This window comes from Ranitomeya variabilis, chromosome 4 (assembly GCF_051348905.1).
Source record: "Ranitomeya variabilis isolate aRanVar5 chromosome 4, aRanVar5.hap1, whole genome shotgun sequence".
Taxonomy (NCBI): Eukaryota; Metazoa; Chordata; class Amphibia; order Anura; family Dendrobatidae; genus Ranitomeya; species Ranitomeya variabilis.
Genome location: NC_135235.1, coordinates 53,692,130 through 53,718,564, shown reverse-complemented (window position 1 = coordinate 53,718,564; position 26,435 = coordinate 53,692,130). Strand labels below are relative to the sequence as shown.

Below are 26,435 nucleotides of genomic sequence, written 5' to 3'. Positions count from 1 at the left end.
GAATCGGTATCGGGATCGATATAATGTGTAAAATAAAGAATTAAAATAAAAAATATTGCTATACTCACCTCTCCGACGCAGCCTACACCTTACCGAGGAAACCGGCAGCCTTGTTTGCTTAAAATGCGCGTGTTTACTGCCTTCCGTGACGTCACGGCTTCTGATTGGTCGCGTGCCACCCATGTGACCGCGACGCGACCAATCACAACAAGCCGTGACGTAATTTTCAGATCCTGAATGCCTAATTCTAGGCATTCAGGACATGAAAATTACGTCACGGCTTCTGATTGATCGCGTGCCGCCCATGTGACCGCGACGCGACCAATCACAACAAGCCGTGACGTAATTTTCAGGTCCTGAATGCCTAATTCTAGGCATTCAGGACATGAAAATTACGTCACGGCTTGTGATTGGTCGCGTGCCGCCCATGTGACCGCGACGCGACCAATCACAAGCCGTGACGTAATTTTCAGGTCCTGAATGCCTAATTCTAGGCATTCAGGACCTGAAAATTACGTCACGGCTTGTTGTGATTGGTCGCGTCGCGGTCACATGGGCGGCACGCAACCAATCAGAAGCCGTGACGTCACGGAAGGCAGTAAACGCGCGCATTTTAAGCAAACAAGGCTGCCGGTTTCCTAGGTAAGGTGCAGGCTGCATCGGAGAGGTGAGTATAGCAATATTTTTTATTTTAATTCTTTATTTTACACATTAATATGGATCCCAGGGCCTGAAGGAGAGTTTCCTCTCCTTCAGACCCTGGGAACCATCAGGGATACCGTCCGATACTTGAGTCCCATTGACTTGTATTGGTATCGGGTATCGGTATCGGATTAGATCCGATACTTTGCCGGTATCGGCCGATACTTTCCGATACCGATACTTTCAAGTATCGGACGGTATCGCTCAACACTAATAGTCAGCTGACACCCGGCAGCGATCGGCCGCGCTCCCCCCATGATCGCGGACGATCGCGCTGGACGTACTATTCCGTCCTTGGGAATTAGGGCCCACCCCACATGGACGGAATAGTACGTCCAATGGCAGAAAGGGGTTAAAAATTCACCAGCGATTTCTAATTTTCAAACAAAAGTTACAAACCATTTATTTTAAGGACCACATCACATTTGAAGTGACTTTGAGGGGTCTACATGATTAAAAATATCCAAAAGTGACACCATTCAAAAACTGCACCCCTCAAGGTACTCAAAATTACATTCAAGAAATGTATTAACACTTCAAGTGCTATACAGGAATTGAAGCAATGTAGAAGAAAAAAATGAACATTTAAGTTTTTTTCGCAAAAATTTTACTTTAGCCCTAATTTTTTGATTTTCATAGGGGCTACAGAAGAAAATGGACCCCAAAAATTTTATTCAGGGGTGTGCGTGCTTGGTGTAAACTTTTCTAATTTAGAAGAGAAAAATAAAGTACAAAATAATCTAGATAAAAAAGATAAAGATAAGAATATAAAAATTTGGTAACATAAAAAAACTTACTAAACAGACCTCCAGTAAAAAAAAAAATTACTGAGTGTCTGCAACTATCTTACACTAACCCTGACTACCTGACTATATTCAATAAAAAATACTATGGTAGACACCAATTACTACAGTATATTTTTACTGTCCCTAATCTAGTCCTATCAACTAATCTAAAAAAAAGTATTTTTTTTTTCACAAAAAAAAGCAACTACCGGAGGTCGATCACTGATGTGTGTCAGTGATCAGCGATCAATGGCTGTAGGACTTAAGCAAAAATGTGATTCTTTTTTTCTGCGCTGACATTAACCCTAACTAAACTTAATAAAAAATACTGTAGTACAGACAGATTACTACATTATATTTTTACTGTCCCTAATCTAGTCCGATCAACTAATCTAAGTTAGTTAGATTTTTATTTTTACTCTTTACTATCTGACACTAACCCTGACTCAATTCAGTAAAAAATACTGTAGAAGATGCTGATTACTACAGTATATTTCCACTGTCCCTACTCTAGTCGTATCAACTAATCTAAATTATTGTTTATTCTATTCTTTTTATCACACACAAAAAAAACAAAACTGGAGGCTGATCACTGATGTGCGTCAGTGATCAGCACTCCACGGCTGTAGGACGCATGCATGTGTATGGTGCAAAAAAGGGAGAAGAAAAATATCATCCCCACTGATCCGCTGTTTACAGCTCTGGTGTCATCCAGATCTAAACAGTTAATGAAGCCACAACAGTATGGCTCTAGTCATTGTGTAGTGGCTGCTGCTGAAAACTGCAGCTCAGCTCCCATTCAAGAGGATAGGATCTGAGCTGGATGACCTCTCCTGTAGAATAATTCATCAATTTCATTAGTCAAGGCAACTCTTTTTATATTACAGACATAAACTCTTCAAATTGGAGATATTTTATTGTTTGTCTTTTTCATTATCATAAAGAAAACATTACCTCTGATAACATGGAGCATCTGCCTCCGTTCTGCTCAAGGTTTATCTTTTAATACAAATTAATGTAATCGGCTTTTGTCGACGCAAATTTTTAACTGTTGTTATGAGAACAGTAGTAAAAACAATGCAAACATTTCTGTTTTTCTAGTAGGTGTTTTTTTTTGTTGTTATGCTTCATAATGAATACTTGATATGAAGGTCTGTTCCTCTCATCGTTCCTGTGATGTGGATCTAAGTGGTGAATCATACGTTTATACAGTAGGGTTCACACATGGTCACTGTGTGCTCAGTAAGATGGGATCTGATTTTATTTATTTGTTTCCATTTAATATCCAGTTTATGTTACCTTTAGATAAATATATTCATTATTTAAAGGGTTTAACACAAATTTTCAAAAGACATTGGATAATCTGTGGAGAGAAAAAAGAAAGGAGAATTCATTTAAAAAAAAATGACATGTCCTGAATATTGGCAATCTCCATTGTATGCACAGTGTCGATCCATTGAGTTAGTGCACTGAGCTTTTTAAAGTAAACCAGCTCTTAAAGGGGTACTCTCAAGTTTGAAAGATATCCCCTACCCAAGTGCAGTGCCCCAGAGTCCTGGTCGTTGCAGTATTGTCGCTCTGCCACAAGGGGGAGTGATGTTACGTCTGATGGCACTAAAAGAGTTCACCTGACCAGGTATCACAGTCACACATTACACTTCACACTCCGGCCACCAGGGGGAGCAAAAGGTTCTATGTATTAGGCCACTCCTCACACTCTGGTAAAACTGGGAGTTGGATAGGAAGTGAGGGAGAAGCTGACTGGGTTTTGCCCAGGTAACATCTAGTGAGAGAAGAGCGTTGCTTGGGAAGATCCAGAGGGGTCCCTGTCAGGGGTGGGATCCTGGCAGTGGCCTAGCACGAGACAGATTGTTACGGAGCCGTGCCTACACCTCATTGCGGCGGCATCCTAAGAAAGGACACGAAGCGAAGTATATTGTGGAGAAGTGAGAAACGAGATCACAGCACAAAGGAGATAGAACCAGGAGGAGTCGTGCCCCAAGATCGGCAACATCCTTCTGAGGCGCGTAGCCGGCGGCCGGAATGCTGAGGAAGTAATAGGCTCTACGCATTACTTTGAACTACGGCAGGGCAGTTAACTCATTTACTGCGACCTACACCATTACCATCTGCTCATCAAGGGAAGCCCTGGGGACACACTTCACCTGTGGGAAGTTACACCATCTAGCTGCCATTCCATCACCCCAGTTGACCCCTAGCAGCGTCGGTCACCCTGACCGAATACCACAGGTGGCGTCACAAACACTTGACAAACTCTCACCTACACCTTTATTTGGGCGCCCCTTAGCAGGGCCACGGACCAGGTCGGGCCACCGTGACACCCCTAGAACCGAGACCGAGGGACCCGATACCGAGTACCCCGCTGCCCTGCATTTGGGGGCTGCTCCACATGAGATGTAAGATAACTTTCCAATTGATAGGGGTCCAACCACCATGGCCACCAGTGATCCCAGGCTCTGAAGATTCCCAGCAGAATGGAGGAGTGGTCAACCATGCACACTATGACTCCATTCACTCTTAATGGGAGGGCTAGAAATTGCTAAGTGTTGTGCTTGGCTAATCTTCAGTGCTGCCATTATATTATTAGACATGAGCTGTGAAGTTATTCCCATGTTGACTTCCTATAATCACCATTTTAAACCACACTTTATTATGTACTTCTTCTATTTTTAATAAAGAGGCAGTCCCATCAAAATGTTTATCTTCTTAAAATATTGCAATCATCTATAATATAACGCTGGGTGCGTCACTCTGTCCGAAGCCTTTATAGACTGCGCAAGCGCAAGCGCCGGCGCAGTCTGGACCTCACAGAGCGACGCTCCCAGGAGATCGCGGTATGCGTAAGCGCTGAACGCACACCGCGATCTCCAACGGAGAAACAGGGATGAGCCAGGAGGCGGAGGGTGAGTCCGTTCCACCGACGCCATTCCGGGCCATGAATATCCCCCTGCTCCCGGAATCGGCGCCTGCGCAGTCCGCGCTTTCCGGCGCCATTTTCTTGAAGACACATTGCAGTGTGTCTTCAAGAAAATGGCGCCGGAAAGCGCGGACTGCGCAGGCGCCGATTCCGGCACCAGGAGGACACAGAAAATGGCGCCGGAAATGAATAAGGTACCGCAAGTAACAAATTGCTGTGCCATGAGGCTGTGGCACTTCATGCCACAGCTATTTGTTACTTACGCCACTTACGTCCACAGCCGCCGCACCTACCACAGCCACCGCACCCAGCACAGCCACGCACAGCCGCCCACAGCCACGCACAGCCGCCCACAGCCACGCACAGCCGCCTACAGCCATGCACAGCCGCCTACAGCCACGCACAGCCGCCGCACCCAGCACAGCCGCCGCACCCAGCACAGCCACGCACAGCCGCCCACAGCCGCCGCACTCAGCACAGCCATCCACAGCCGCCGCACCCAGCACAGCCACGCACAGCTGCCCACAGCCGCCTACAGCCACGCACAGCCGCCTACAGCCACGCACAGCACAGCCACGCACAGCACAGCCACGCACAGCCGCTGCACCCAGCACAGCCACCGCACCCAGCACAGCCGTCCACAGCCGCCGCACCCAGCACAGCCACGCACAGCCGCCTACAGCCACGCACAGCCGCCACACCCAGCACAGCCGCCACACCCAGCACAGCCGCCGCACCCAGCACAGCCACCGCACCCAGCACAGCCACGCACAGCCGCCCACAGCCACGCACAGCCGCTGTACCCAGCACAGCCACCGCACCCAGCACAGCCGTCCACAGCCGCCGCACCCAGCACAGCCGCCGCACCCACCACAGCCGCCGCACCCAGCACAGCTGCCGCCCACAGCCACGCACAGCCGCTGCACCCAGCACAGCCACCGCACCCAGCACAGCCACCCACAGCCGCCCGCACCCAGCACAGCCACCCGCACTCAGCACAGCCGCCGCACCCAGCACAGCCACGCACAGCCGCCCACAGCCACGCACAGCCGCCTACAGCCACGCACAGCCGCCGCACCCAGCACAGCCGCCGCACCCAGCACAGGCACGCACAGCCGCCCACAGCCACGCACAGCCGCCGCACCCAGCACAGCCACCGCACCCAGCACAGCCGTCCACAGCCGCCGCACCCAGCACAGCCACGGACAGCCGCCCACAGCCACGCACAGCCGCCTAGAGCCACACACAGCCGCCTAGAGCCACGCACAGCCGCTGCACCCAGCACAGCCACCGCACCCAGCACAGCCGTCCACAGCCGCCGCACCCAGCACAGCCACGCACAGCCACCCACAGCTGCCGCACCCAGCACAGCCGCCGCCCACAGCCACGCACAGCCGCCCACAGCCACCGCACGCAGCACAGCCGTCCACAGCCGCTGCACACAGCCACGCACAGCCGCCCACAGCCACCGCACGCAGCACAGCCGTCCACAGCCGCTGCACCCAGCACAGCTACCCACAGCCGCCTGCACCCAGCACAGCCACCCGCACTCAGCACAGCCGCCGCACCCAGCACAGCCACGCACAGCCGCCCACAGCCACGCACAGCCGCCTACAGCCACGCACAGCCGCCGCACCCAGCACAGCCATGCACAGCCGCCCACAGCCACGCACAGCCGCTGCACCCAGCACAGCCACCGCACCCAGCACAGCCGTCCACAGCCGCCGCACCCAGCACAGCCACGGACAGCCGCCCACAGCCACGCACAACCGCCTAGAGCCACGCACAGCCGCTGCACCCAGCACAGCAACCGCACCCAGCACAGCTGTCCACAGCCACCGCACCCAGCACAGCCACGCACAGCCACCCACAGCCGCCACACCCACCACAGCCACCGCACCCAGCACAGCCACGCACCGCCGCCGCACCCAGCACAGCCGCCGCACCCAGCACAGCCGCCGCCCACAGCCGCTGCACCCAGCACAGCCACCGCACCCAGCACAGCCGTCCACAGCCGCCGCACCCAGCACAGCCACCGCAACCAGCACAGCCGTCCACAGCCGCCCGCACTCAGCACAGCCGCCCGCACTCAGCACAGCCGCCCGCACTCAGCACAGCCGCCCGCACTCAGCACAGTCGCCTGCACTCCGCACAGCCGCCCGCACTCCGCACAGCCGCCCGCACTCCGCACAGCCGCCCGCACTCCGCACAGCCGCCCGCACTCCGCACAGCCGCCCGCACTCAGCTCAGCTGCCCGCACTCAGCACAGCCGCCCGCACTGAATGGAGCAACACGTGATAGGATGGGGGCGCAGGATGGGAGCACATGACAGGATGGGGATGCAGGATGGAGCAGCACATGACATGGTGGAGCAGCACATGACAGGATGGGGATGCAGGATGGAGCAGCACATGACACGGTGGAGCAGCACATGACAGGATGGGGATGCAGGATGGAGCAGCACATGACACGGTGGAGCAGCACATGACAGGATGGGGATGCAGGATGGAGCAGCACATGACACGGTGGAACAGCACATGACAGGATGGGGGCGCAGGATGGAGCAGCACATGACAGGATGGGAGAGCAAGATGGGAGCAGCACATACCAGGATGGAGACCATATACCAGTATAAATGCTCGCCACCCAGGCGTAGAACGGGTTCAATAGCTAGTTATATTATATATCACTGTATACTTACAATTGCTCATTTTGCCTTTCCACCTAGCTAATTCTTCTCTTTTCCATTAGGTCTATGACATCACTTGATTACTAACTGACTCGCTGAATGTTTCTAAGCTCTGTGTTGAGAAAGGAGGTCACATTTTCCTGTATGAATCATAAGTCCCTTCAAAAGTCCCTGGCATTGTGAGGAGGGAGCAGCTGGGTCAGGAGTTGGAGAGGGGAATGATAAATGTAGAGAGGAGACTTCCTGTTTCTACATAGAACAGAGAAAAGAGAAAAAATTATTGGGTAGAAAGGCAAAATGAGCAACAGTGCTATATAATATGAAGATTGCAATATATTAAGAGGATAAAAACTTTGACGGGAGGAGGAGGAGTGATTCTTTGATTCTTTTACAGGGTTGGATCTCTGTTTTCTGATGCAAAGCTCAAATATTCCTGCACAGAAATAGAGTAAAGCTGGCTACACACATTAGACTTATGTTGGCCAAACCTATCAATATAAACAGGTTCAGACGGTCTAATGTGTATGGGGTGTAGGGCTAAATGATGTTTTGGAGTGATGTCGATCAGGCAAGTCCAATTTCAGACTGACAATCACATTGTTCTCCCTGAGATAAGCTGCTGGCAGATGCGTCAGTCGGCAGCCTTCTCATCAAGATCACAGGAGACCTCAATTGAATGAGCGCATCTGTGTATGGGAGAGTCAGCTATGATGACTGTCAGCTGAACAATGGTGAATGCAGGCAGTTGGAATTTCATAGTTTACTGTAACGCCAGCCATAGACATTAGACCTGGTAACTCTGAGAACAGGTCCATATTTCGATGTAACAACGCATGGCACTGCTATTTTTGGAAGGATGACAAAGTTTCTGCCACCTTGACATCTTTAATATTGGCATCTGACTTAGCCACCAAGCAAGGAGCTCTGAGAGGTTCCCAATCTTGTCAGGGTTTGATTAGGTTAAAATGATATAACTGGAAGGGATTTCTTTTCCCAGGATGGTGTATTCTATAATTACCTCTCCAACCTTTTCTACTACTTGATAGGGCCCCTTCCACTCGGCAAGGAAAATCCTCTTCACTATGGGCAGGCACCAGTATTTTAACCAGCTTTAATTCTAAAGACCACGCCTGACCCAACCCAGTTGCCTTATATAGGACCTTCAAGCCCCAGACTGGAATGTACGGTAGTGACTTTTCCCGCCCAATTTCTTTTGATCACTCCTAAATCCTGGACCCAAAATCCAGTCCACTAAATTTCCTCCCAGTAACTTATTGTTACCGGAGCACTCTTTTCTGGGACCTAAATCTCTTAGGGCAGCCATCTCAGGGACACATACCTTCTATCAAGAGGGCATTATAATATCAAACATTATCAAAAATGAGGTCTACTTTGATTAAAGTGCATAAGCAAAAGCATATATCTGTGATGCAATAAATAATTACCAAAACCAACGCAAAAATTATTGCTGCCCCGAAGTATGTTTCACACACTACTTTCTCAAGGGGATCTATGTCTTTATTGCCTGAATCGCAAATGCTCAGCTTTTTGCCACTTTTTCCTGTCCTTCTTTCACCACTCTCTGCCTATTAACGGTTAGGTCTTCAAGAGCTCCCAATCAACCAAGTGATTCCCTCACAACTGAGCCCTACAGGCACCAAATTACCAAATTATGACTAGACTTCTCTCCTAGTCTTTCCACGAGCACATACAATTACTTCGACAGCTAGACCCCTGTCTATAACAAGGTCTATAACTTGACCACTCCTACTAATGGGGTGAATGTCAAGTTCAAGAAGCTCATTTCTCATGAAGATTGCAGAGCATACAAGTATATGGGTATTCTTTTGCAGTAGAAGACCCAACATTCATATGTTACAAAGATACGTCATTTCTTTAGATAAAAACTGTACAATGCTTCATATCTCCTGTGTTGTTTCTGCAAAGGAATTGAACACGCTGCTGTTTTTCACCATAGATAACAGCTGATTGCCGGACTTTCTAAGATTTGCTTGTTGCCAAAGGGCAATTCTAACTAAAATGCATGTTCCAAATTGGACACCCATTTTTAGAACTATTATTGTAAATTATACAAACTTGTTTTTATATAAATGAATTCACAAAAAACTTTGCATACAGTCACTGTAAGTTTGATTTGAACGGCGTACATATAAAGTCTGTACAACAAGCTACAGCATGGGGTTTAGGCTCGTAGGCAGAAGTTCTCTGTTTTATCTCGCTCTCCTTGCACGCCGGCGTGGCACAGTCAGTAAATACAGCTCTACATCCCTGTGGAGCTCGGATTCAGCCAGTGTCAGTGCCAGTGCCGGAAGCAATGGGAAACATTTTACTAATTAGTCGGTATTACTGAGAATGCCTCTGTCTCTGAGCAGGAAATGACAAATGATCCAGTCAGTCAATCCAATGATTACAGCACTTGTTTAATACGACAGTACTGAAAAATCAATAAAGTATAAATTATTTATAAGTCAGAGGAGATGAGTTTATTTTACTGACTTTTCGTAACTATTGGAGTAAATAAGTGAGTAAATGAGTGGAGAATTCTCGTAGTCAGCACTTAGTCACCGCATATGAGGCCTATGTATGACTGTCGAATGGCAGACAGCATTTCAGATGTGATGAATAGGTGAGTCTTATCCGAAATATGAAAGAGACAAGTGCATGCTGAAATTTTTTTATTCACAAAGATATTCGGTCTGTGTAAAAAAATATTAATCTGAACAGCACAATTTAAAGAGGACCTGTTTCCAGATCAAAAGTGACCTGTCTTTGCTCTTATCTTACTTTTGCTTCACTGCGGATTAATCAGGGTTTTTTTTGTTCAAATCTGCAATACAGTTCCACAGATATGGGCCTTTTTGTGACGTGCTAATTTTTGTGATCATTCCAAGGGGGCATGGCTCACAGGATAATACTACAGAGCAGCCTTAAGACACGCCCCAGAGGATCTCTGGGACACGGCCCCTTGATAAAGACAATCAAAATGACTGCTAAATAAAAAATACCCATATCTTTGGAACCATATGTTGGATTTGAAAAAAAAAACAATCAAACAACATACTCAGAGGAGCAGCAGGAATAAAGTAAATGGCAAGAATTGGTAACTTTTGACATTGTGACAGGTCCTCTTTAATAACTTTGGTTCTGTTCATACAGAGGCAATTTTTTTTTTCATGGACAGTATCTGGATAGAAAATAGTGTTGTGTGAATATGGCCTTAAGGTATGTTAACACATTGCGGATTTGCTGCAGACACTTTCAGCAGAGAATCTGTAGATATCAACAGGGAGTTTAGCAGTGACAGATCCACACAAATTCTTACAGATCTTGCCGCAAATTTCCCTGCAGAATAGCAGCATGTTTGGAAAAATAAAAAAAAAGAAGATACTCACCTCTGCAGGCGATTCTCTGGTCCCATCCTTGTATCATGTGCCAGCGTGAAGGCTACATCCTCTGCTCAGCTGCGGCTGTCATATGGGACAGAAAATCTGCATCGGAGGCCAGAATGAGCAGACACTGGCGTAGAAGCCCTGCCGGGACTGAAGAAATTACCAGCAGAGGTGGGTATATTATTTTTATATTAATGTAATTAAACCTTTTTTTTAAAACATCTTCACTTGCAAAGTTTTCCGCAGGTCTGCAGCAAATCTGCAGAAAATTCCACTGTGGTGCTTATTTTTTGCCCATTTTTACCCCATTTAGTAAATTTGCATTATTTATTTGGGCAAAATTGACAGATCAAAAATGTCAATCTCCAGCCTGAAAATAAAAATAACGAGAGGATCAAATCAGAAACATCTCAAGTACATTGCTAGGACTCTATTCTGTTGTACAGCTTCCGTCCAAATACCTACACAGAAAAGCCACAGAAAATACGCTATGTTTGAACACACCTTTAGGGTATGTGCACACGGTAAGTATTTGCAGCAGACATTTCAGCACGGTGTCTTGGCTGCGTAATAGTGATGAGCGAATGTGCTGGGATAAGGTGTTATCTGAGCAGGCTCGGGTGCTAACTGAGTGTCTTCGGTGTGCTCGAAAAATATGTTCGAGTCCCCGCTGCTGCATATCTCACGGCTGTTCAACAGCTGCAACACGTGCAAGGATTGGCTAACAAACAGACACTCCATGCATGTGTTGAGACTGTCAAACAGCCGCGAGACATGCAGGTGCGGAGATTCGAACATATTATTCCAGCATGCCAAAGTCGGTTAGCTCCCGAGTATAGATAACACCTTATCCGAGCACGTTCACTCATCACTACTGCTTAAAGTAGGCACTTTTTTGTCACACTTTTATGTTTGTTTTGTTCCCCATTCGTTAGAATAGGTGAAAAATTTGGCAAAAACACTGAAAGAATTGACATGCTGCAGATCTGTTACTGCTTCAAATTCTGCAAGGAAAAAATAAGCAACATGTACGTGAAATTTCAAAAATCTCATTCACTTTGCTGGTAATATAAAACACCAAGTTATTTCACTGCAAATACGCTTCAAGAAAAGCAAAGTGTAAGCAAGCCCTTAGACCGTACATTGCAAAAATGCACCGAATGTATCTACCAGTATGAGACGTTAATAAATGTGGCTCATTTTAAAGGGAACCTGTGAGTAGGATTGCGCACAGTAACCTACTGACAGTGTCAGGTCGGCACCATTATACTGATTAACCCCTTTACCCCCAAGGGTGGTTTGCACGTTAATGACCGGGCCAATTTTTACAATTCTGACCACTGTCCTTTTATGAGTTTATAACTCTGGAACGCTTCAACGGATCTTGGCGATTCTGACACTGTTTTCTCGTGACATATTGTACTTCATGATAGTGGTAAAATTTCTTCGACATAACTTGCGTTTATTTGTGAAAAAAACGGAAATTTGGCGAAAAGTTTGAAAGTTTTGCAATTTTTCAACTTTGAATTTTTATGCCCTTAAATCACAGAGATATGTCACACAAAATACTTAATAGGTAACATTTCCCACATGTCTACTTTACATCAGCACAATTTAGGAACCAAAATTTTTTTTTGTTAGGGAGTTATAAGTAGGGTTGAGCGACTTTCATTTTTTTAAGATCGAGTAGGGTTTTGGGAAACCCGATTTTGTCCAGAGTCGAGTCGAGTGCAGTCGGCCGATTATCGCTAAAAGTCGGGGATCGACCGAAACACGAAACCCAATGCAAGTCAATGGGGAAGCATAGTCGGCAGTGAGTGGAGGCCAGGAAAACACCTACAGTGCCCATTTTAATGCCAAAAACATCCATTCTTGTTTCTGAAGCTTGCCAATCTTAATTAACTGTATAATAATAGTTGGGCATAGGGAATTGGGGGAAAGTTGTGGGGGGAGTAGGGCTGGCTCAAGTTTTTCGTGGGCCCAGGAAATGCGGACTACGTCACGGCGGTGTTGCAGGGAAAGGTAAGTATTTAAAAGTTGCAAGTGCTGTGATCCTGAGCAAGCAGGGGGGGGCCCACTCGTTCGCATTGCCACTGGCACAGGGCCCCTCAAAGTACGGCGGTGTGTTTGCATGGCGGGGGCGCCTCCCACCAGCAGCGACACTTTTGCGTACTCTGAGGGGCCCTGTGCCAGTGACGTCGCCAACGAGTATGCCCCCCCACCTGATGAAGGAACCTGCACTTTCATCTGCACCTTCCTCTTTGTCCCTGTGTAAGGTGGTATAACATGCGGGAAGGGGAACCTTACTTTCAGCAGGGTCAGATTCTGGCTGTGTAGAGTACAAGGGGAATGTAGTGGTCTAGGTCAATGTACCAGCAGACTCATTTAGCAGTGGCTGGGCAATGGGCAGGATGAGGAGGAAACAGATATAGGGCCAAAGAATAAAGTAGGCTACATGCAGTTCAAAATTGGTAACAGGACTAAACAGGCGGCATTGCTTTGTTCAGTGGAGTAGCAAACCCAAGAGCAGCAGACACTGTTTCAAGGGCCTAACCACACTAGTAGGCCAAATGCAGTTTAATATCTGATAGTATAGGGCGAAAGCCAGAATGTGGAAGCTCAGCTTTGTTCAGTTGAGGACAACACCAGGGAGGGGCAGACACCTTTAGTAGGCCGGAAAAGCCTATTGCATTTTTTAAAATGGTAATTTGGAGCAGAAGGTTGAAGCTCAGCTTTATTTAGTTGAGGACAACACCAGGCAGGGGCACACAGACAGACACCTTTAGTAGGCCGGAAAAGCCTATTGCATTTTTTAAAATGGTAATTTGGAGCAGAAGGTTGAAGCTCAGCTTTATTTAGTTGAGGACAACACCAGGCAGGGGCACACAGACAGACACCTTTAGTAGGCCGGAAAAGCCTATTGCATTTTTTAAAATGGTAATTTGGAGCAGAAGGTTGAAGCTCAGCTTTATTTAGTTGAGGACAACACCAGGCAGGGGCACACAGACAGACACCTTTAGTAGGCCGGAAAAGCCTATTGCATTTTTTAAAATGGTAATTTGGAGCAGAAGGTTGAAGCTCAGCTTTATTTAGTTGAGGACAACACCAGGCAGGGGCACACAGACAGACACCTTTAGTAGGCCGGAAAAGCCTATTGCATTTTTTAAAATGGTAATTTGGAGCAGAAGGTTGAAGCTCAGCTTTATTTAGTTGAGGACAACACCAGGCAGGGGCACACAGACAGACACCATTAGTAGGCCGGAAAAGCCTATTGCATTTTTTAAAATGGTAATTTGGAGCAGAAGGTTGAAGCTCAGCTTTATTTAGTTGAGGACAACACCAGGCAGGGGCACACAGACAGACACCTTTAGTAGGCCGGAAAAGCCTATTGCATTTTTTAAAATGGTAATTTGGAGCAGAAGGTTGAAGCTCAGCTTTATTTAGTTGAGGGCAACACCAGGGAGGGGCAGAAGCCGTTAGTAGGCCCTAACCACCATTTTTTTTTTTTTAAAACCACTTAATGAGAGCCGGAAGGTTGAAGCTCAGCTTTATTTAGTTGAGGACAACACCAGGCAGGGGCACACAGACAGACACCTTTAGTAGGCCGGAACAGCCTATTGCATTTTTTAAAATGGTAATTTGGAGCAGAAGGTTGAAGCTCAGCTTTATTTAGTTGAGGACAACACCAGGCAGGGGCACACAGACAGACACCTTTAGTAGGCCGGAAAAGCCTATTGCATTTTTTAAAATGGTAATTTGGAGCAGAAGGTTGAAGCTCAGCTTTATTTAGTTGAGGACAACACCAGGGAGGGGCAGAAGCCGTTAGTAGGCCCTAACCACCATTTTTTTTTTTTAAAACCACTTAATGAGAGCCGGAAGGTTGAAGCTCAGCTTTATTTAGTTGAGGACAACACCAGGCAGGGGCACACAGACAGACACCTTTAGTAGGCCGGAAAAGCCTATTGCATTTTTTAAAATGGTAATTTGGAGCAGAAGGTTGAAGCTCAGCTTTATTTAGTTGAGGGCAACACCAGGGAGGGGCAGAAGCCGTTAGTAGGCCCTAACCAAAGTTGAAGGCCAAATGCAGTTTAATTTCTGATACTATAGGCCGAAAGCCAGAAGGTGGAAGCTCCGATTTAGACAGTGGAGGACAATTTGAATTAGGGACTGCAGACAGACTTAGTAGGCTGTCCCCTGTGGACCATGCATCCACCACATTAACCCATTGCGCCGTAATGGACACGTAATCTTCCGTGGCCATGCCTACAGGTCCATGCGTCTGTTGTCAGGTGCACCTTTGTACTCACAGATTGCCAGAGTGCATGGACAATGCGGTCTTCTACATGCTGGTGGAGGGTTGGGATGGCTTTTCTCGCAAAAGAAGTGTCGACTGGTTAGCTTGTAGCGTGGTACAGCGTAGTCCATCATGGCCTTATTAATAGTAAATAAAATATATAACTAGGCTCTATGAACTTTTAAATAGGTTCCAGGGGTACACGGGCAGCATTGGTGTGGTCAGTGGAGGAGTATTGCAAGTAGGGGCTGCAGACAGGCTATCAAAGGCCTAAAATAACAAACAGTAGGCAGTCATGGCAGTTTTACATCGGTTACATGGATACACAGGCAGGCACTCCAGGCAGCATTGTGGTCAGTGGAGGAGTATTGCAAGTAGGGGCCGCAGACAGGCTATCAAAGGCCTAAAATAACAAACAATAGGCTCATTGCAGTTTTACAGCGGTTACATGGATAGACGGGCAGGCAGCTTGGTGGTGAGTGGAGGAGTATTTAAAGTAGGGACCGCAGACAGGCTATCAAAGGCCTAACATAACAAACAATAGGCTCATGGCAGTTTTACAGCGGTTACATGGATACACGGGCAGGCAGCTTGGTGGTCAGTGGAGGAGTATTTAAAGTAGGGACCGCAGACAGGCTTCAAAGGCCTAACATAAGAAAATGGGCTGGCTGTAGGCACTTTATAATTGGTTCCAGGGGTACACGGGCAGCAGTGGTCTGGTCAGTGGAGGACTAGTGGAAGGAGGGACCGCAGACAGGCTTCAAAGGCCTAAAATAACAAACAATAGGCTCATGGCAGTTTTACAGCGGTTACATGGATACACGGGCAGGCAGCTTGGTGGTCAGTGGAGGAGTATTTAAAGTAGGGACCGCAGACAGGCTTCAAAGGCCTAACATAAGAAAATGGGCTGGCTGTAGGCACTTTATAATTGGTTCCAGGGGTACACGGGCAGCAGTGGTCTGGTCAGTGGAGGACTAGTGGAAGGAGGGACCGCAGACAGGCTTCAAAGGCCTAACATAAAAAAATGGGCTGGCTGTAGGCACTTTATAATTGGTTCCAGGGGTACACGGGCAGCAGTGGTCTGGCCAGTGGAGGACTAGTGGAAGGAGGGACCGCAGACAGGCTTCAAAGGCCTAAAATAACAAACAATAGGCTCATGGCAGTTTTACAGCGGTTACATGGATACACGGGCAGGCAGCTTGGTGGTCAGTGGAGGAGTATTTAAAGTAGGGACCGCAGACAGGCTTCAAAGGCCTAACATAAGAAAATGGGCTGGCTGTAGGCACTTTATAATTGGTTCCAGGGGTACACGGGCAGCAGTGGTCTGGTCAGTGGAGGACTAGTGGAAGGAGGGACCGCAGACAGGCTTCAAAGGCCTAACATAAGAAAATGGGCTGGCTGTAGGCACTTTATAATTGGTTCCAGGGGTACACGGGCAGCAGTGGTCTGGTCAGTGGAGGACTAGTGGAAGGAGGGACCGCAGACAGGCTTCAAAGGCCTAACATAAAAAAATGGGCTGGCTGTAGGCACTTTATAATTGGTTCCAGGGGTACACGGGCAGCAGTGGTCTGGTCAGTGGAGGACTAGTGGAAGGAGGGACCGCAGACAGGCTTCAAAGGCCTAACATAAAAAAATGGGCTGGCTGTAGGCACTTTATAATTGGTTCCAGGGGTACACGGGCAGCAGTGGTCTGGCCAGTGGAGGACTAGTGGAAGGAGGGACCGCAGACAGGCTTCAAAGGCCTAACATAAAAAAATGGGCTGGCTGTAGGCACTTTATAATTGGTTCCAGGGGTACACGGGCAGCAGTGGTCTGGCCAGTGGAGGACTAGTGGAAGGAGGGACCGCAGACAGGCTTCAAAGGCCTAAAATAACAAACAATAGGCTCATGGCAGTTTTACAGCGGTTACATGGATACACGGGCAGGCAGCTTGGTGGTCAGTGGAGGAGTATTTAAAGTAGGGACCGCAGACAGGCTTCAAAGGCCTAACATAAGAAAATGGGCTGGCTGTAGGCACTTTATAATTGGTTCCAGGGGTACACGGGCAGCAGTGGTCTGGTCAGTGGAGGACTAGTGGAAGGAGGGACCGCAGACAGGCTTCAAAGGCCTAACATAAGAAAATGGGCTGGCTGTAGGCACTTTATAATTGGTTCCAGGGGTACACGGGCAGCAGTGGTCTGGTCAGTGGAGGACTAGTGGAAGGAGGGACCGCAGACAGGCTTCAAAGGCCTAACATAAAAAAATGGGCTGGCTGTAGGCACTTTATAATTGGTTCCAGGGGTACACGGGCAGCAGTGGTCTGGCCAGTGGAGGACTAGTGGAAGGAGGGACCGCAGACAGGCTTCAAAGGCCTAACATAAGAAAATGGGCTGGCTGTAGGCACTTTATAATTGGTTCCAGGGGTACACGGGCAGCAGTGGTCTGGTCAGTGGAGGACTAGTGGAAGGAGGGACCGCAGACAGGCTTCAAAGGCCTAACATAAGAAAATGGGCTGGCTGTAGGCACTTTATAATTGGTTCCAGGGGTACACGGGCAGCAGTGGTCTGGCCAGTGGAGGACTAGTGGAAGGAGGGACCGCAGACAGGCTTCAAAGGCCTAAAATAACAAACAATAGGCTCATGGCAGTTTTACAGCGGTTACATGGATACACGGGCAGGCAGCTTGGTGGTCAGTGGAGGAGTATTTAAAGTAGGGACCGCAGACAGGCTTCAAAGGCCTAACATAAGAAAATGGGCTGGCTGTAGGCACTTTATAATTGGTTCCAGGGGTACACGGGCAGCAGTGGTCTGGCCAGTGGAGGACTAGTGGAAGGAGGGACCGCAGACAGGCTTCAAAGGCCTAAAATAACAAACAATAGGCTCATGGCAGTTTTACAGCGGTTACATGGATACACGGGCAGGCAGCTTGGTGGTCAGTGGAGGAGTATTTAAAGTAGGGACCGCAGACAGGCTTCAAAGGCCTAACATAAGAAAATGGGCTGGCTGTAGGCACTTTATAATTAGTTCCAGGGGTACACGGGCAGCAGTGGTCTGGTCAGTGGAGGACTAGTGGAAGGAGGGACCGCAGACAGGCTTCAAAGGCCTAACATAAAAAAATGGGCTGGCTGTAGGCACTTTATAATTGGTTCCAGGGGTACACGGGCAGCAGTGGTCTGGCCAGTGGAGGACTAGTGGAAGGAGGGACCGCAGACAGGCTTCAAAGGCCTAACATAAAAAAATGGGCTGGCTGTAGGCACTTTATAATTGGTTCCAGGGGTACACGGGCAGCAGTGGTCTGGTCAGTGGAGGACTAGTGGAAGGAGGGACCGCAGACAGGCTTCAAAGGCCTAAAATAACAAACAATAGGCTCATGGCAGTTTTACAGCGGTTACATGGATACACGGGCAGGCAGCTTGGTGGTCAGTGGAGGAGTATTTAAAGTAGGGACCGCAGACAGGCTTCAAAGGCCTAACATAAGAAAATGGGCTGGCTGTAGGCACTTTATAATTGGTTCCAGGGGTACACGGGCAGCAGTGGTCTGGTCAGTGGAGGACTAGTGGAAGGAGGGACCGCAGACAGGCTTCAAAGGCCTAACATAAAAAAATGGGCTGGCTGTAGGCACTTTATAATTGGTTCCAGGGGTACACGGGCAGCAGTGGTCTGGCCAGTGGAGGACTAGTGGAAGGAGGGACCGCAGACAGGCTTCAAAGGCCTAACATAAAAAAATGGGCTGGCTGTAGGCACTTTATAATTGGTTCCAGGGGTACACGGGCAGCAGTGGTCTGGTCAGTGGAGGACTAGTGGAAGGAGGGACCGCAGACAGGCTTCAAAGGCCTAAAATAACAAACAATAGGCTCATGGCAGTTTTACAGCGGTTACATGGATACACGGGCAGCTTGGTGGTGAGTGGAGGAGTAGTGCAAGGAGTGTCTGTCCCAGTACTCCCAAAATATAAATAGATGTTAATGTCTCGCAAAACAACCAAAACAAAAAAAAAGGTGGCATACTTAGGTACAGGGGTGGGCTCATCTGCTGAGTTTCTGACATAGTAATTTGGCAGTAACTATTTAATGGTGCCAATATAGGACACAGACACAGACTACTTTAAGTTGCATCGTAGATGTCTACAAATTTGTATTGTCAGTGCCAGACATTGAATGATGTCAGCGAATAGACTAAAGATTGGTGGAGCTGTGCGACATAATTTTGCATGTGGTAGAGCACATTTTGAGCTGGGGTAGGGGGGAACTCTCTAGAGGCCGGCGGGACCGCCCCAGGGCCCCTCATGTTACAACGGTGTGTCTGACGTTGGGTGCGCACCACCACCGCCAGAGACACTACATTGTACTATGAGGGACCCAGTAGCAATGCCGTCAACCAAAAGCGAGCACACCCACCTCTTCAGACAAACAGCAGTCTCACGGGTGCTTGCGCCAAGTCGCGATACCACGGCCCCGTGTGGGGAGTTTGGCCATTTAGGGAGGTGTAAACATGTCGTATGCTGTACAATCAGCTGCAGCAAATTAGACATTAGAAAAGTAATTCACAGGCAAGAGCCTTTCATAGGAAAGCTAGGTGTCGGCCGGGCAAGGTGGGGCAAAAGATTTCGAAATCCAGTTGTGGTTCATTTTAATGAATGTTAGATCGTCAACATTTTGGGTAGCCAGACGAGTCCTTTTTTCGGTTAATATTGAACCTGCAGCACTGAATACTCTTTCTGATAGGACACTTGCTGCCGGGCAAGCAAGCTCCTGCAATGCATATTCTGCCAATTCTGGCCAGGTGTCTAATTTGGAGGCCCAGTAATCAAATGGGAATGACGGTTGAGGGAGAACATCGATAAGGGATGAAAAATAGTTAGTAACCATACTGGACAAATGTTGTCTCCTGTCACTTTCAATTGATGCAGCAGTACCTGTCCTGTCTGCGGTCATAGCAAAATCACTCCACAACCTGGTCAGAAAACCCCTCTGTCCAATGCCACTTCTGATGTGTGCACCCCTAACACTCCTAGTCTGCTGCCCCCTGGAGCTCGTGTGAGAACGATCACGTGCGCTGTGTGCTGGGAATGCCTGAAGCAAACGGTCAACAAGAGTTGATTGTTTGGTTGCTAATATTAGTTCCAAGTTCTCATGTGGCATAATATTTTGCAATTTGCCTTTATAGCGTGGATCAAGGAGGCAGGCCAACCAGTAATCGTCATCGTTCATCATTTTCGTAATGCGTGTGTCCCTTTTTAGGATACGTAAGGCATAATCCGCCATGTGGGCCAAAGTTCCAGTTGTAAAATCTCCGGTTGTGATTGGTTGAGGGGCAGTTGCAGGCAAATCTACGTCACTTGTGTTCCTCAAAAAACCAGAACCCGGCCGTGACACGCAACCAATTTCCTGTGCCCCCGGGAAAGGTTCGGCATTAAAAATATACTCATCCCCATCATCCTCTTCGTCCTCCACCTCCTCTTCGCCCGCTACCTCGTCCTGTACACTGCCCTGACCAGACAATGGCTGACTGTCATCAAGGCTTTCCTCTTCCTCTGGTGCAGACGCCTGCTCCTTTATGTGCGTCAAACTTTGCATCAGCAGACGCATTAGGGGGATGCTCATGCTTATTACGGCGTTGTCTGCACTAACCAGCCGTGTGCATTCCTCAAAACACTGAAGGACTTGACACATGTCTTGTATCTTAGACCACTGCACACCTGACAACTCCATGTCTGCCATCCTACTGCCTGCCCGTGTATCCTCCCACAAATAAATAACAGCACGCCTCTGTTCGCACAGTCTCTGAAGCATGTGCAGTGTTGAGTTCCACCTTGTTGCAACGTCTATGATTAGGCGATGCTGGGGAAGGTTCAAAGACCGCTGATAGGTCTGCATACGGCTGGCGTGTACAGGCGAACGTCGGATATGTGAGCAAAGTGCACGCACTTTGAGGAGCAGGTCGGAGAACCCAGGATAAGTTTTCAATAAGCACTGCACCACCAGGTTTAAGGTGTGAGCCAGGCAAGGAATGTGTTTCAGTTGGGAAAGGGAGATGGCAGCCATGAAATTCCTTCCGTTATCACTCACTACCTTGCCTGCCTCAAGATCTACTGTGCCCAGCCACGACTGCGTTTCTTGTTGCAAGAACTCGGACAGAACTTCCGCGGTGTGTCTGTTGTCGCCCAAGCACTTCATAGCCAATACAGCCTGCTGACGCTTGGCAGTAGCTGGCCCATAATGGGACAACTGGTGTGCAACAGTGTCATCTGCCGATGGAGTGGTTGGCAGACTGCGTTCTGTGGAAGAGCTGTAGCTTCTGCAGGAGGACGAGGAGGAGGAGGAGGAGGGGGTGCGAACGCCTACAGCCAACTGTTTCCTAGACCGTGGGCTAGGCACAACTGTCCCTAAATTGATGTCGCCTGTGGACCCTGCATCCACCACATTCACCCAGTGTGCCGTGATGGACACATAACGTCCCTGGCCATGCCTACTGGTCCATGCATCTGTAGTCAGGTGCACCTTTGTACTCACAGATTGCCTGAGTGCATGGACGATGCGCTGTTTAACATGCTGGTGCAGGGCTGGGATGGCTTTTCTGGAAAAAAAGTGTTGACTGGGTAGCTCGTATCGTGGTTCAGCGTACTCCATCAGGGCTTTGAAAGCTTCGCTTTCAACTAACCGGTAGGGCATCATCTCTAACGAGATTAGTCTAGCTATGTGGGCGTTAAAACACTGTGTACGCGGATGCGAGGATAAGTACTTCCTTTTTCTAACCAGAGTCTCATGTAGGGTGAGCTGGACTGGAGAGCTGGAGATCGTGGAACTTTCGGGTGTGCCGGTGTACATGGCAGACTGAGAGACGGTTGGAGACGGTATTGTTTCCGCCGGTGCCCTAGATGCAATATTTCCTCCTACAAAACTGGTGATTCCCTGACCCTGACTGCTTTTGGCTGGCAAAGAAACCTGCACAGATACTGCCGGTGGTGCGGAAAATGGTGGCCTTACAGTGACGGAAGGGATGTTGCGTTGCTGACTAGCTTCATTGGCCGAGGGTGCTACAACCTTGAGGGACGTTTGGTAGTTAGTCCAGGCTTGAAAATGCATGGTGGTTAAGTGTCTATGCATGCAACTAGTATTTAGACTTTTCAGATTCTGACCTCTGCTTAAGCTAGTTGAACATTTTTGACAGATGACTTTGCGCTGATCAGTTGGATGTTGTTTAAAAAAATGCCAGACTGCACTCTTCCTAGACTCGGATCCCTTTTCAGGGATTGCAGACTGAGCTTTAACCGGATGGCAACGCTGTGCTCCAACAGGTTTTGGCTTTGACACGCGTTTTGGGCCAGATACGGGCCCGGCAGATGGAACCTGTTGCGATGTTGATGCCTGCTGCGGCCCCTCCTCCACCTCCGCTTCTGAACTACTGCCGCCTGCACCCTGTTCCCCCAATGGCTGCCAATCGGGGTCAATAACTGGGTCATCTATTACCTCCTCTTCGAGCTCGTGTGCAACTTCGTCTGTGTCACTGTGTCGGTCGGTGGTATAGCGTTCGTGGCGGGGCAACATAGTCTCATCAGGGTCTGATTGTGGATCTGTACCCTGAGAGGGCAATGTGGTGGTCTGAGTCAAAGGAGCAGCATAGTACTCTGGCTGTGGCTGTGCATCAGTGCACTCCATGTCAGAATATACTTGTAATGGGCATGGCCTGTTAAATGTTTCACTTTCTAAGCCAGGGACGGTATGTGTAAAGAGCTCCATGGAGTGACCCGTTGTGTCGCCTGCTGCATCCTTCTCTCTTGTTGTAGTTTTTGCTGAGGAGGACAAGGAAGCGACTTGTCCCTGACCGTGAACATCCACAAGCGACGCGCTGCTTTTACATTTACCAGTTTCGGAAGAGGAGGCAAAAGAGCTAGAGGCTGAGTCTGCAATGTAAGCCAAAACTTGCTGTTGCTGCTCCGCCTTTAAAAGCGGTTTTCCTACTCCCAGAAAAGAGAGCGTTCGAGGCCTTGTGTAGCCTGACGACGAAACTGGCTCCACAGCTCCAGACTTAGGTGGAATATTTTTATCCCCACGACCACCTGATGCTCCACTACCACTACCATCATTACCAGCTGACAATGAACGCCCACGACGACCTCTTGCACCAGACTTCCTCATTGTTTTAAAATCTTAACCAAAGTAACTTTATTTGTTGCTGTCAAACAACTTACACGGTGAGCTATAACTTCAGTATGATTTCAATATCCCTTAACAGGTTGGTGAGACCACAAGGAAAATCAGGCACAATGTTACACACTCTGTTTTCTGTGGCACAAAATCACAGAGATGACACACACGCAGGACTGTCACTCAAGCACTAATGTCAATATTAATCTCCCACCTAATTTATTTTTTTTTTTTTCTCAGGGAGACTTTAGAAACCAAATAATATTAAAAAAAAAATAAAAAAAATAGGCTTTCTATAGCCCACTGAATGAGAGAGAGAGGTGGCACACCCAGGAGTCAAGACTGGCACACAAGCTGAAAGGGCAATATTACTCTCCCACTGTTTTTTTATGTTTTTTTTTTTTTTTCAGGGAGACTTTAGAAACCAAATAATAAGAAAAAAAATAAATAAATAAATAGGCTTTCTATAGCCCACTGAATGAGAGATAGCACACACAGCAGTGGCACACAAGCCCTGACTGAGGCCAATATTTTTCTCCCACTGATTGATGTAGTGTTTTTGTGTTGAGGTAGATTTTAGAACACAAATCAAGGAAAAAAAAAAAAAAATGCTTTCTATGGCCCACTGAATGAGAGAGAGGTGGCACACCCAGGAGTCAAGACTGGCACACAAGCTGAAAGGGCAATATTACTCTCCCACTGTTTTTTTATGTATTTTTTGTTTTTTAAGGGAGACTTTAGAAACCCAATAATATTTAAAAAAATAAATAAATAGGCTTTCTATGGCCCACTGAATGAGAGGGAGAGAGGTGGCACACCCAGGAGTCAAGCCTGGCACACAAGCTGAAAGGGCAATATTACTCTCCCACTGTTTTTTTATGTATTTTTTGTTTTTTAAGGGAGACTTTAGAAACCCAATAATATTAAAAAAAAAAAATAAATAGGCTTTCTATGGCCCACTGAATGAGAGGGAGAGAGGTGGCACACCCAGGAGTCAAGACTGGCACACAAGCTGAAAGGGCAATATTACTCTCCCACTGTTTTTTTATGTTTTTTTTTTTTTTTTCAGGGAGACTTTAGAAACCAAATAATAAGAAAAAAAATAAATAAATAAATAGGCTTTCTATAGCCCACTGAATGAGAGATAGCACACACAGCAGTGGCACACAAGCCCTGACTGAGGCCAATATTTTTCTCCCACTGATTGATGTAGTGTTTTTGTGTTGAGGTAGATTTTAGAACACAAATCAAGGAAAAAAAAAAAAAAATGCTTTCTATGGCCCACTGAATGAGAGAGAGGTGGCACACCCAGGAGTCAAGACTGGCACACAAGCTGAAAGGGCAATATTACTCTCCCACTGTTTTTTTATGTATTTTTTGTTTTTTAAGGGAGACTTTAGAAACCCAATAATATTTAAAAAAAAAAATAAATAGGCTTTCTATGGCCCACTGAATGAGAGGGAGAGAGGTGGCACACCCAGGAGTCAAGCCTGGCACACAAGCTGAAAGGGCAATATTACTCTCCCACTGTTTTTTTATGTATTTTTTGTTTTTTAAGGGAGACTTTAGAAACCCAATAATATTTAAAAAAAAAATAAATAGGCTTTCTATGGCCCACTGAATGAGAGGGAGAGAGGTGGCACACCCAGGAGTCAAGACTGGCACACAAGCTGAAAGGGCAATATTACTCTCCCACTGTTTTTTTAGGTATTTTTTTTTTTTCAGGGAGACTTTAGAAACCAAATAATATTAAAAAAAAAAAAAAAAAAAATAGGCTTGCTATAGCCCACTGAATGAGAGATAGCACACACAGCAGTGGCACACAAGCCCTGACTGAGGCCAATATTTTTCTCCCACTGATTGATGTAGTGTTTTTGTGTTGAGGTAGAATTTAGAACACAAATCACGGAAAAAATAAATAGGCTTTCTATGGCCCACTCAGTGAGAGATGGCACACACAGGGATGGCACTGTAGCAGAAATGCCAATCTTAATCTCCCACAAAAAAAACAAAAAAAAAACAGGGACTGTCCTACAATTACTATCTCCCTGCAGTAATGTAAGCCAGGTATGGCAGGCAGCAATAGGAGTGGACTGATGCACAAATTAAATAAAAAGTGTGGACAAACAAAAAAGATAGCTGTGCAGAAAGGAAGGAACAAGAGGATATGTGCTTTGAAAAAAGCAGTTGGTTTCCACAGTGGCGTACACACAGCAATACAGCTATCACGGAGCCTTCTAGGGCAGCCCAATGAGCTACAGCGCTGAGGGGAAAAAAAAAAAAAAAAATAGCTTCCACAGTCCCTGCACACCGAAGGTGGTGTTGGACAGTGGAAATCGCTGCAGCACAAGCGGTTTGGTGGTTAGTGGACCCTGCCTAACGCTCTCCCTGCTTCTGACGAAGCGGCAGCAACCTGTCCCTAAGCTCAGATCAGCAGCAGTAAGATGACGGTCGGCGGGAACGCCCCTTTATAGCCCCTGTGACGCCGCAGACAGCAAGCCAATCACTGCAATGCCCTTCTCTAAGATGGTGGGGACCAGGATCTATGTCATCACGCTGCCCACACTCTGCGTTCACCTTCATTGGCTGAGAAATGGCGCTTTTCGCGTCATTGAAACGCGACTTTGGCGCGAAAGTCGCGTACCGCATGGCCGACAAGCACAGGGGTCGGATCGGGTTTCATGAGACGCCGACTTAGCCAAAAGTCGGCGACTTTTGAAAATGATCGACCCGTTTCGCTCAACCCTAGTTATAAGGGTTAAAAGTTGACCAGCGATTTCTCATTTTTACAACACATCTCATTTGAAGTCATTTTGAGGGGTCTATATGATAGAAAATACCCAAGTGTGACACCATTCTAAAAACTGCACCCCTCAAGGTGCTCAAAACCACATTCAAGAAATGTATTAACCCTTCAGGTGTTTCACAGGAATTTTTGGAATGTTTAAATAAAAATTAACATTTACATTTTTTTTACACAAAATTTATTTCAGCTCCAATTTGTTTTATTTTACCAAGGGTAACAGGAGAAAATGGACCCATAAGTTGTTGTACGATTTGTCCGGAGTACGACGTTACCCCATATGTGGGGGTAAACCACTGTTTGGGCGCACCGCAGAGCTCAGAAGGGAAGGAGCGCCATTTGACTTTTCAATGCAAAATTGACTGGAATTGAGATGGAACACCATGTTGCGTTTGGAGAGCCCCTGATGTGCCTAAACATTGAAACCCCCCACAAGTGATACCATTTTGGAAAGTAGACCCCTGAAAGAACTTATCTAGATGTGTTGTGAGCACTTTGACCCAACAAGTGCTTCACAGAAGTTTATAATGCAGAGCCGTAAAAATAAAAAATCATATTTTTTCACAAAAATTATCTTTTCGCCCCCAATTTTTTATTTTCCCAAGGGTAAGAGAAGAAATTAGACCACAAAAGTTGTTGTCCTGAGTACGCCGATACCCCATATGTGGGGGTAAACGACTGTTTGGGTG

At 47.4% G+C, this 26,435-nt stretch overlaps 1 protein-coding gene across 1 annotated transcript in view; it reads right to left on the bottom strand.

Annotated features, from left to right (window-relative positions):
- Positions 1 to 2,724: 2,724 nt before the first annotated feature.
- LOC143769726 (gamma-aminobutyric acid receptor subunit pi-like) overlaps positions 2,725 to 26,435 on the bottom strand; it is a 257,463-nt gene continuing 233,752 nt past the window's right edge. The window contains exon 10 of the mRNA XM_077258536.1: positions 2,725 to 2,850. Coding sequence (XP_077114651.1) covers positions 2,806 to 2,850 — 45 coding nt within the window. The 3' untranslated portion in view covers positions 2,725 to 2,805. The remainder of the gene's footprint in view (positions 2,851 to 26,435) is intronic.